Source organism: Phoenix dactylifera, chromosome 18, assembly GCF_009389715.1.
Source record: "Phoenix dactylifera cultivar Barhee BC4 chromosome 18, palm_55x_up_171113_PBpolish2nd_filt_p, whole genome shotgun sequence".
NCBI lineage: Eukaryota > Viridiplantae > Streptophyta > Magnoliopsida > Arecales > Arecaceae > Phoenix > Phoenix dactylifera.
Window position 1 is genome coordinate 2,301,721 of NC_052409.1, and position 11,525 is coordinate 2,313,245.

General features: G+C 43.0%; 2 protein-coding genes across 2 annotated transcripts; both read right to left on the reverse strand.

Moving 5' to 3' along the window:
- Positions 1–520: 520 nt before the first annotated feature.
- On the reverse strand, positions 521–3,769 carry LOC103698694 (glycerol-3-phosphate 2-O-acyltransferase 4-like). The gene is made up of 2 exons (XM_008780737.4): positions 3,048–3,769; positions 521–1,659 (listed from the first exon to the last, which is right to left on the reverse strand). Exons 1-2 carry the CDS (start codon positions 3,696–3,698, stop codon positions 778–780), a joined length of 1,533 nt encoding a protein of 510 aa, XP_008778959.1. The 5' UTR covers positions 3,699–3,769; the 3' UTR covers positions 521–777.
- Positions 3,770–7,669: 3,900 nt separating this feature from the next.
- LOC103698653 (probable aquaporin PIP1-2) lies at positions 7,670–9,885 on the reverse strand. Its single transcript, XM_008780694.4, has 4 exons — positions 9,455–9,885; positions 8,678–8,973; positions 8,076–8,216; positions 7,670–7,970 (listed from the first exon to the last, which is right to left on the reverse strand). Exons 1-4 carry the CDS (start codon positions 9,783–9,785, stop codon positions 7,875–7,877), a joined length of 864 nt encoding a protein of 287 aa, XP_008778916.1. The 5' UTR covers positions 9,786–9,885; the 3' UTR covers positions 7,670–7,874.
- Between the last annotated feature and the right edge of the window lie 1,640 nt (positions 9,886–11,525).

Sequence of the window (11,525 nt, forward strand, 5' to 3'; positions counted from 1 at the left end):
GGAACCGCAAATATTTTTTTGGCACGAACTTGTCGAGGCATGGGAAGGAATCAGGACAACAGGTTACGGAATTCCAAAAGCAGTACTATAGTGATAACCATTGGGACAATTAAAATATCCTCAGGACCTTTTGAAAGTAGAGTAAAATTCGAACGCAGGTAAAAGTGAAACCCAGGGCAGCCGGTGGGTTTTTAGAAGGGAGAAACTTGGTAAGGACGACTGTTTGCCAGAACATTAACGCGTTGTTGCTTGAATAGGCGGACTCCATCCATGGTAGGATGTGCTGGCATCCCTCTCTGCTACCAGGTAGGCTAGCGTCTAATGCTCCTACTTCTGATAAGGTGTAGTAGTATAGGGTTCTATTAGGCCTTTTGATATAGGCACTTTTACCTGCAATTTGACTCGAGCTCAGCAAGTATGTACTTAAAATCCTGACAAAATCAGAGAACGACAGCAACAAGAAATTGCATGCCCCCTCCGTCTCTCCTTTATTGAAAAAGGAAAAACAAAGGTCAAGCGATAGACAGCAAATATTTCTCCATTATTATCGAACCTTCAAGATATCGTACGTCCTATTCATATACAAGAACATTAATATTGTCCAATACTTGGAAACCATCTAAGCACTAGAACAATCTGATTTCGTAAACACACAGTAATTAAGAAGCCATGCACCAAGTGGTAGAGTCCTCGAAAGAAACCACCATGCATCTCAACTACCTACCAGACCCTTCTCTCTCCAACCTTGTATCTAACCATCAAGGTCCAACCTATCTCTCAAGATTCCTTGTTGAAGGACTTCATGGACTCCAGCTTGCCGTCATTGCCTCCAAGTTTTATGTACTTGTCCTTCCTCGTGAGCGTGGTGCGCTCGAACCCTAGCGCTCCGGCAATCACCTCCTGCACGTAGTTCGCCACCTCAATCGCGGTCTTGCCGCCCTTGCAGGTCTGCTCCTCCCTCAGCGGCTCCAAGAACGTCACCTCGTATGCAGGCCTCGGATTCATGAAGAAGAAGTAGGCATCAAAGAACTTCCACCCCCTCACCGTCGAGCCGTAGAACACGTTCTGCTTGGTGTTGATCGCCACCGGCACGATGCGGTCGCTGAGCTCGGCGAAGAGCGCGGAGAAGCGGAGGAGGAAGGGCTCGCGGCAGGTGGTGCCCTCGGGGCAGATGACGAGGTCGCCATGCTTGAGCAAGGCAGCGATGCGGGCGGCGTCGGCGTCGCGGTCGCGGGAGAGGGCGATGGCGGGGATGGGGGAGATGGAGGCAGACAGGCGGCTGACGCTGTAGGTGACGCAGGAAAGGGAGCGGCCCAGGGCGATGCTGACGAGGATGGGGTCGAGGGCCGTGCGGTGGTTGCAGACGAAGAGGGACCCAGGAGAGCCCGGCGAGGGTGGTGGAGGCGGGGAGCCGCGGATGGAGAGGCGGATGCCGGTGAGGGCGTAGGTGTAGCGGACGTAGGGGGCCGGGACGGGGAGGTTGAAGAAGACACGGAAGACGGAGAGGGCGAAGCCCAACGGGAGCCATAGAAGGGTGAGCAGGGCGGTGCCTGGGTCCGGCCGCTGGACCAGCCGGCCGTCGTGGAAGATGGTCCGGGCGTCCAGCTTCTCCGGCGGGACCCGGGCGGCCTTCGGGTCTGGATGGACCATGTACGATTCCTGCATGTATGACGGGATGATACATAGCACTTTCTGAGACATTGCACATGGTTTTTGGGCATTGCGTTGCCCGAAAGGAAAACAAAAGAGAAAGAGACAGAAATTGTCGATCCAGTTCAATCACATATATTGCAGTACATTGCACCTGATTAAAATTTTTTTTTTACTTGTTCTTGTTCTACTAATTATTGTTAAGTATTAAGTAAACTTATTTACATGTAAAATAGGCTGGTGTGCAGTACAACCAACTTATTAAGCCAAACGATCATGCTATATAAAGTGCAAGGCGCGTCGGTTGCATGCGATCTATTAAGTCAAAAGGAGTAATGGTTGTGGCCCCATCTATCTATCACGATCTTTTGAAATAAAATTCAAAGATACGCCACCGAATAAGTAGGTTAGTTTTAACAACTTTCCCTCTCACGTTGCATGGATGGATTTATTTCCAATAATAGTATGCCTCCAAATTAGAGGCGGCTCACCAGAATGTCCAATCAATTAAAATATGCCACTATGCCAATATGTGGTGGATCAAGAGCGGCACTAGGCTGGCCCAACGTCGCCCAGCTTGTATACCAAGAGTTTCCCACAGTTGGCTGTATCTTAACTAGAAGGCACAGTGATCATAGGAGATTCCACCGACATGACAGACAGAATATCATCGTGTGTGAAGTATTCACGTCCGATGTCTAGGCCGTACTCAAACTAGTCATTTTTTGTCGACCCACAAAACTCAATTCTTTGATGGTAGGTACGCTCCTCCATCGGACATACATATACAAAAAAAGAAGTAAAGGAGGTAAGCAAAGAAGAACACCCTAACAACTAAAAGACAACCTTCTCCTCTTCTTTGATTACCACACTTACTTAGGTATCGGAGAGTAATCCGTCGGATACATTCCGGCTAGAGAACTTCTTTGTTTTGTGGTGTTTCAGATCGAAGTGCTATCATTTGATGAGAATCTTAGCTATAACGATCGAGTACTGCTCGCTTTCTTCAATTTCGACCAGAGCAGCCGACCACCTGAGCTCACTAACAACGTCTCGCTTTTCATCACGATGCCTAGACTAGACACCAAATAATCCATTTGGACTCTACAAGAGTTTCATGGATGCCAAACACCATCTTGCCTTCACACGCATCCATTATGATAAATTTTTGAGAACAACAAGATTATAGATTGGCATCAGACAGTGAGATATCCACGTTTGCTCTTGACGTTTAGTGCAAGAACAAGAAACTCCACTGGCTAGGCGTCGCATATCATGCTGTTTTTTTTTTTTTTAATAGTTCCTAATTAATAATTGGATTTAAGAATTAAAAAATAAATAAAGAAGCAATTCCGTCCACATAAATTAATATCAAGAAAAGCCAGAGGAGTACGGACCTTGCAGAGCGCCAAAAAGTCGTGATCGGACTCCCGATCCCCGAGCCCCAGCTCCGGCAGCGCCGCCCCGAATTCCCTCTCCACAGCCTCCCGCTTCCGCCGACCCACCAGCACCCCGGGCGGCGCCACCCTTCCCGTCGCCCGCCCTGTCCTCCCGTCCACCTCCAGCTCCGTCCCCAGCACCGCGCTCGCCCCCAAATACTCCTTCGCAAACGCCTCCACCATCACCGTCGGGTTCGCCGTCACCACCACCCGCCGCCGCCCGCACGCGCGGAACGCTGCCCAGCTGTCCGCCCGCACGTCCGCCGCATAGAACCGCGGCAGCACCGCCCGCGCCGCCAGCTCCACGTCCCGCATCCGGAGTCCCGCCACCGCCACGTAGATCAAGATCTGGATCCCCGCCGCCTCCGAGACCAATTTATAGACGACGAGGATGAGCGGCGAGAGCACGAGGAGGGCGACGCCGCGGAGGAGGCTTCCAGCCTCGACAGCGAGGAGGAAGAAGTAAGGGAAGGAGCTCCGGGAGACGAGGAGGGTGCCGTCGAGGTCGGCGGCGGCTGAGTGGGACTCCCGGCCTGAAGGGTCGCACTCAGCGACGGACGGGAAGCTACGGTGCTCCGTCGGCGTGCCGGGAGCCATTTTTCTCTCCATTTGTCGATTCCCCTTGTGCCTCAGCCTTCTTGCGCTTTACCTTTCTTGAAGAGACTGGGTCTTCTGTGCGCCGATGGAGAGGTTCGGCGATTTATAAATGAGGCACGAGTGGTTTAGTCGTGAATAAACAAAATTACTTAATTGCCTTTGTACTAATTAATACTCTGCTATTCTATTCTCTGTTTTTAATTTAGTTTTTCATCCGATATTATGCATGCAGCCAATTATTGTGGGCCACGTAATAATGTGGCTACCAATATTAAATATAAGATTAAAAAGTTATTATATATATATATATATTATGTTGTTGGTTTTGGTTGGGATAATTGAATGCTTGGGAGGGTGAGTGAACATCACTAGTTTTTATTTGATGACTTCGTGAGGAGGAGAGATGGCGTGATGCGTGATATTATTTAATAAAGAGGTGGATATTCCAAGGAAATTAGTTGGAGTAGTTGAGTGGGTTTAATACATAGGTCCTGTTGGAAAGTGGTAGATGTGAAGGATCAACCGACGCTTGCTTCAGCTTATGCTTATCCTGCTTGCCGATCTCTAGCCCTTGCAGCCCTTCAACTTGGTCTTTCTGTTCACCAACCTCCTTTGGGTCCCAACTCCCAAAGTACGTATCTAAGGTTACTTGCTTCAATCACTCATATAAATATATCCAAAAAAATCAAAAAATACTAAATTTCAAAATGCCTTAGACAGCCTTTTTTTTTCAACCTAAATCTCCAGCATGATTAGTCATGTACGAAGCCATCCAATCCACGGCTCTGTTGGTTTTTTTTAGACATACTTGATCTCAAAAGAATGTTCTAACTCTTTAATTCTACTGGCACGCTTGATTTCATATTGTTATTTGGAATTTTGTATGCTACTAATATCCCCGCAAGGGGCCTTCCACTTCTTATTGATCCTTATTGAAATGTTGGGCTTGTTAGAGATAGTTGGTTGACCTAACTAGGTTTAAGACCAACAACCCAAGCCTCGGAATTTGATATCAGAAGAGGAATACGACATGCTGACTGGATTTTGGTTATAATCCATGCTTGTCGAGATCTCCACATCCTTGGTTATATCAGAAGAGGAATGCGACAGCCAATTAAGCCACTGTGGCACTCAAAAGAATAGAATTCGCACCTATCCTCTCTCTCTCTCTCTCTTTCCCTTGACCAACTCAATTTTCACATTGTAAGTCAAAATTAACCAAAATAATTAATCATGAAAAGCTACATGTTTCACCTATGTCAATATAAATCGCCTTTCATGATATGTTATAAGGATAGATATCTTGTATTTCAAGAAATAGGGCCTTGTCAATGTCTTATTTCCACTTGCATGAATTTGAAGAAAAATACTTTTCAGAGAAGAAATTGGTTTTGATAAGCACATATGTCAATGTTTTTAAGAAATTTCTTAAAAGGTATATTATGTCATGTTGCAGTACTCCATGATTTATCAAATCTTTCCCAATGGAGCCAAAAAATCATTACTTATCTAACAAGAAATAAACATTTTGATATTCAGTGCTACGTGGGCAAAACCAGGATACGCCGAGGTCGGGCCGGCCCCTAAACCGGGAGAAATCTGTCGGGCAGGGCCCACTTCGGCCCAATTGTGGGCACCCACAGTTTGGGCAGGGCCCAGTTCTCCATGTGGACACGAACCGGCATCCAGCCCTTTACATGAGTTGAGTTGGGCCGTTACTCAATGGTGGCCGCCATCTAACAGCCCAGTTTGCGAGCAGACTGTTAGGTCACACGTGGAGGGCAATCCATAATTTGTTGGTTTGTTTCTGCCCATCTTCTCAAAAAACTATTTTTTTGAAAGGAAAATGAATAATAAGAAAAATAAGCAACAATTAGTTATCGAATTCATTAATGACCTATCAAATTCATCCATGAATTAATAATTATATATAGCTCTTATCATCTACTGCATCGAATATTAGACATCTCTCTCATACATACAATTCCAATAAATGTTGGTTTTGATTGGAGACAGATTGGGAGGGTATGTTGCACACCATGAGACTCCTAAGATCAATCAATTGCAGCTCTAGAATAAGAAGTATACTCGGGCAGTCATCTGAGGCATTGCCTCCACGCCATCATCTTGGCACCCTGGAACAATCTTTTCTTTAGCTTTCGAAGTTTTTTTAGCACCAAATATTGAAAGAGGCTCTTCTCCCTTAATGGCACCACTCCTCTCTTTTCTATTCCTAGAAAATGAAAAACCCTTTTCTCAACCCGTAGGGCTTCGCCATGTAAGAGAAAGAGCTATAAAAGAGGAGAACTAAGGATAGCATAAATAGGCATCAGTACCTAATGGTTTAACTTGGAATATGAGTACAATTAGGTTTTACCGGGCGGATAAAAGTGTTAAAATATTTGCAGAAGGAAAGAAAAATAAAAGAAAAAGAGAGAGAAAAATAATTTTATTTCTCTATTCTATTATATTCAGTATATCTTAAGAAAAATAATATAGGTTGATATAGGATCACACTAACAATAGAAAATATTACTAGCTGATACAAGTTGTTACGTGATCCCTAAAATCACTCTAAAAAAATTATGCTAATAAAAAAATAATATATGTTGATATAGAATCACGCTAATAAAGAAAAATATTATGAGTGATATAAGTTGTTGTGAGATTTTTAAAATTATGGTAATTAAAAAAAAATCTTATGATTTTGTTCAAATATCTTTGAAAATAGATAACCTCATGGGACCAACCAATGGTAATGGCAGTCGCTTTATCATCGATGTTCTGACTTTTATGGTGCATGGACCCATGTGTCCGTGTATTCCGCTTTGTGTTCCTTGAAGTCCTTAAATTCAGTTCCTTTAATCAAACATATATCCACTTCCATCTTCTTTTCTTTTCTTTCTTTTTTTTGGTGAAAACAGTAATTCATATAGCTCTAACGTGAGTATATCCTGCCAAGTCATGAGAAAGTAAAAAATACAAGGGTTAGGGTATACCTCCATCCTTTCCATAGAAAAAATCATAATATATTATCTTTCACATAATGTTCGTACCCGTACGTGTTGATCCTGAGATACAAAAACCAGAGAAATATGAAGCTATTCCAAATCCAGCAGGACCTGAAAGGCATGCAACAGTGATTTTCCCTCCTAGTTTGGCTCTCAGAGCTCAACCAAAGCTTCCGAGCGATCCTGGAATTAATGGCGGATTGCACAATATTGGAAGCGATGGATGAAATGTTTTCCAAGGTGAACTCATGCTAGAGAACTATGTATCGGCGGACGGAAATATTCCACTGGAGGAGCAATGATGCTGATGAAGTGTCATTTTCATTTCGTCGAGGCGACTTAACAAAATAAAACTTTTCTCAAGGAGATAACCATCCATCATCCAACAATCAGAAGCGATATCGTTCTCTGAAGTCATCCTCTTCAGAAGAACAGTAGAAAACTGGAATTATCTACAGGTGCCTTTGATGTGAAACCAAGCTCCACCTTCTCTTTTAACCAACCAAATTCACATTTGGCCATATCTTAAGCCAAGTCGGCAAATTCTACCTTTCGCCTACTACCAACCTGCTCGTATCACCATCAGCCTTCTTAATTTACGTCCCTTTAGGCGAGAAGAACAGAAAAAAGGACGGCTAAATTCATGCACACATAGCTTGGAATAGAACCCATCGTACACAGAAGAGTTACAAACAAGAACCAAACTTTCAAAGCACAACATAAGAAGTGCAAAGCCAGCCTGCCATGCATCAGTCTCCTCCATGGGTTCCCACCGCCAACCACCCCACCCGAAAGCTCTGCCATCATTGTCCTCCCACTGCACCACCAGCTGCCTCCATCATCACCTTAATTATAAATAATCTTGATCATTGTAGTTTATTATCTTTCTTCAAGCTTACTTCTAGTTTAGTTTATCTCTATTATAGGATGATGATGTAAGAGGTGGATATGTTAATATATTGGAAGAAGATAGACGTGAGACTGAGGCATATACTAGTCCAGAAGCCGCACAATAGTTGACCATATGATGGCAACGTAGCATTTACTTAATTTACACACTTAACAAACAGCCAAAGTGATGGAAAACATAAGACAGGAGGGGGAATTGGCCAGAGACAAGATGGAGAGGCAGAAACTGCAAGCCACACGAAGAGAACTGAAGGTTGTTGATGAAGGCTCAAGGCCTGCTCTTGAATGGGATTGCCCTGATGACTATCTGGTGGTAAAACGCAGCAAGTGCAGCTCCAATGAATGGTCCCACCCAGAAAATCCACTGAGAAGAGAGAAAAAGCTATGTTAGATACTGTTATTATTGGTCGTCAAAGCTACCACGAGAAGTATACGTTGACTTATCATCGCCACTTAAAAGAGGCTTTACCTGGTCATCCCAAGCATGGTCCTTGTTGTAGATGATGGCAGCCCCAAGGCTCCTGGCGGGGTTGATACCAGTTCCAGTGATGGGGATGGTGGCCAGGTGAACAAGGAAAACAGCAAACCCAATAGGCAAGGGAGCAAGGAGCTGCACAAATTTCACCAGAGTTTATGAGCTTAAATTCAAGATTATATATAATCGATTCGAAAGTGAGCAGGGTCAGAAGCTATTGATTTACTCAGGATTACTCCAGATGTATAATTCTAGAGTTTAACAAAATCAGCGAGCTATAAAATTAGAGGACAGAAAAAAAAACTTTTTGGAAGTTGAGGTAGAAATCCAACTATAAATCATTTATAGATTATCAGAAACAGTCCCAAGGCTACAGAATCCCAGGAAACAAACAAGGAATACCACTTTTTAGCACTGTTCTGAGAAAGAATCAAAGATTAAACACTGGATGGGGAAATACATATAAGCAAAATTTGTCTATAAAAGCATGAAGAATCCTACAAATTAAGCTGAAGCTAATGCATGGATAAATTGATAACACTTCAAAAAAAAAAAAAAGGAAGGCCAATTCCATGTCTAGAGAAAGAATTACTTACAGGCACATGAGAGTCCCTGGCACTCCTCTTGGCATCGGTGGCAGAGAAGACAGTGTAGACAAGGACAAAGGTGCCAATGATCTCTGCACCCAAGCCATCACCCTTGGTGTAGCCAGGAGCCACAACATTGGCTCCTCCACCATTGCTCTCATAGATCCCCTTCTGAAACCCCTTGACCACACCAGCACCGCAGATGGCTCCCAGGCACTGCATCACCATGTATAACAGAGCCCTGGTCAGGGAAAGCTTCCTCGCCAACAGCAGCCCAAAGGTGACAGCCGGGTTGATGTGGCCACCTGCCCATTTAGAAAAAAGAGAGGAAATAATTAGATCGAAACCAGCGTTCCAACAATGGTGGGAAAGAATAATTTAAAAAAAATTAATCTTTGACAGAATAATAAATAATAGGAGTGAAAAGAAAAAAAAATAACTTAAAAATTAAGAAGCAGCTAGCGAGATGATTTTAGAGAAAAATTATCAAAGCCAAATATTTGCATTTTACATTTTATAAAAAAATATTTTGCATTTGTTGCTTGTAAAATGAAAATAAGAACCAAGTAAGGTACAAAATTGATTTCATCCATCCGATACCTGCACCAACTGTAGTAAAACTAGATAAAACCACAGAACGGAAAGAAGCACACCAAAGAAAATATAACTAAGAACATGTGTAGGCTATAAAGATGATACCAACTTAAATATAGGCAGCAAGACATGAAGAGGCCAAGATGAGAGCAAGAAAGCAGAGAAATTGCTAAAAAAAACTAGTTTCTTCACCAGAGATCCCAGCAGTACAGTAGACCAGGGCAAAGATCATGCCACCAAAGGCCCAAGCAATCCCTTGGATGCCCACAGTGGAGCACTTGCTTTTGGCCTGGACCACACCCATGACAGTAAGGATGGTGATGTAGAGGAAGAGGAAGGTGGCCATGAACTCTGCTATCCCAGCCCTGTAGAAGGACCACGACCAGAGCTCCTCCAGCTCAAACAAGGGAGCTGGTGGGGGCTCCTTGTAGTCCTTGTCCTGGGTCTGGGCTGCCGTCCCTATTGGCTGCCTCTCTGCGAACTTGTTGGCTCCCACCCTAACATCCTCCTCTTTCCCTTCCATCTCCCTCTCTCTCTCCCTCTAAGAACTCTGTTATCTTGAGATGTGAACAATGAAGGATGGAAGCAGAAGGCTGTGACTTGAGTGGAAGCATCCAAGGATAGGTGGGAGCTTTTATAAAGGTGGAGATGGAAAAAGAAAATGGGCACAAACTTTGTGATGTAATATTATTCATATTTTTTCTTTATAAGGACTTTAATAGATAGGATTTTATGTTAATATAAAATGCATGCTAGTTTCTGCCGGTGGTTTAGAGAGGGTTCTGGAAAGCGGGTATAGACTATAGCGTTGGTAAAGATGCGGACAGGGAGGTGGGTTGGCCTTATCTTTTCTCAGACCAGCTTGGGGTCCAGACTCCAGAGTTGCTTCCTATCCTTTTCTTAGGTATCTCATATCTGCTTGCTTTCTTCTTTTTTGTGTGTGTGTGTGTGTTTTTTTATTATAAACTCCTGATAACACTGTATTTACTGCATAAACTAAAAGGAGAGTAAGATCAAAAAAAAACCTTTTTTTTTCACTTGATGGCTCTCAGTTTTTGGATACGCATGCACATAGCACTTTCCATAGTGTACTTTCTTAGCGTACTAAACCCTTCCAACCCTAACGAAGAATTAATAAAAGACTTTACTCAGAAACTAGCTGTAACCTCAAACTTGTGCTTTTCAAATATGATCCGAATGATGCCGATTCGAAGGATAATGTATTACACAGGACCTTTATCGAATTTTATCTAGCTCCATGCTTTCATATGAAAATTAGTAAACATGATGCCAGCCTTGTAAACCGGCTTCAGGCTTGTTGGAGACCAAATAACATGGATCGATAACCAAACCTTGCGGTCTGGGGGTTTTATTTTTCATTCACCTTCTTTTGTGTAAATTCATCTTAGATCGCACAATAATCACTTCAAGATTCTATGCAGGTGGATGAATGGAGAAGTTTGAAGTACTCCAATGGTCAACGCTAAATAAGAATAGCAATCAGTCCTTCGTAACAATAAACCCCCTCTTTAACAAATATATGTCAAATAAATGGATTTACTTTGTGCTAAGGATGGTTAGTGAAAAAGTATTGTTTTGGACATCATGAAGTTTGATACGGTCTTATCTTGGCATACATTTTATCTAAATCTATAAAACATGCATATTGAATCACAATAATTAGAACATTTGTTCATCAAAGTCCTAATAAACTAGTTCAAAGTGACTTAATTGAGTGATAGCATCCAAGCAATCCTATCCTTAACATTAGTTGGATTAGATTGATCAATAATTGGATCTATAGCTCAAGAAATCAAGATCATTTGCGGGTCCAATCAGACAATATTTTAAGCAAGTTAGGTCGGCTACCGCACATTGCAACCAGACAAACAATGCCAATTAGATGTAAATTAACATGCTAAAAATCTAATGTCACTATATAGATCCAACCTAATATCAATTCAAGCATATCCTATTAAAGTCATCGGCATATTGAACTTGTCCCAGTCCAAATCAAGTAGCTAAGTGCAGCCAATACATCTTAGGTGTTGGCGTAGTCCTCTTTTTATCTAATTAATTGTATGCCATTCTTGTGCATATTTTGATGGCCAATGGCAATGGTCCTGCATATATGACCATTTTTAATGGCTTAAAACTGATTGGAAGGTGGTGAAAGACGAAGCCACTCTCTATTTTTTCGGGCCGTCCGCCGATGCGCTACTCGCCACATGGCCAAGCCAACATCAGGTGACGAAGAAAGAGA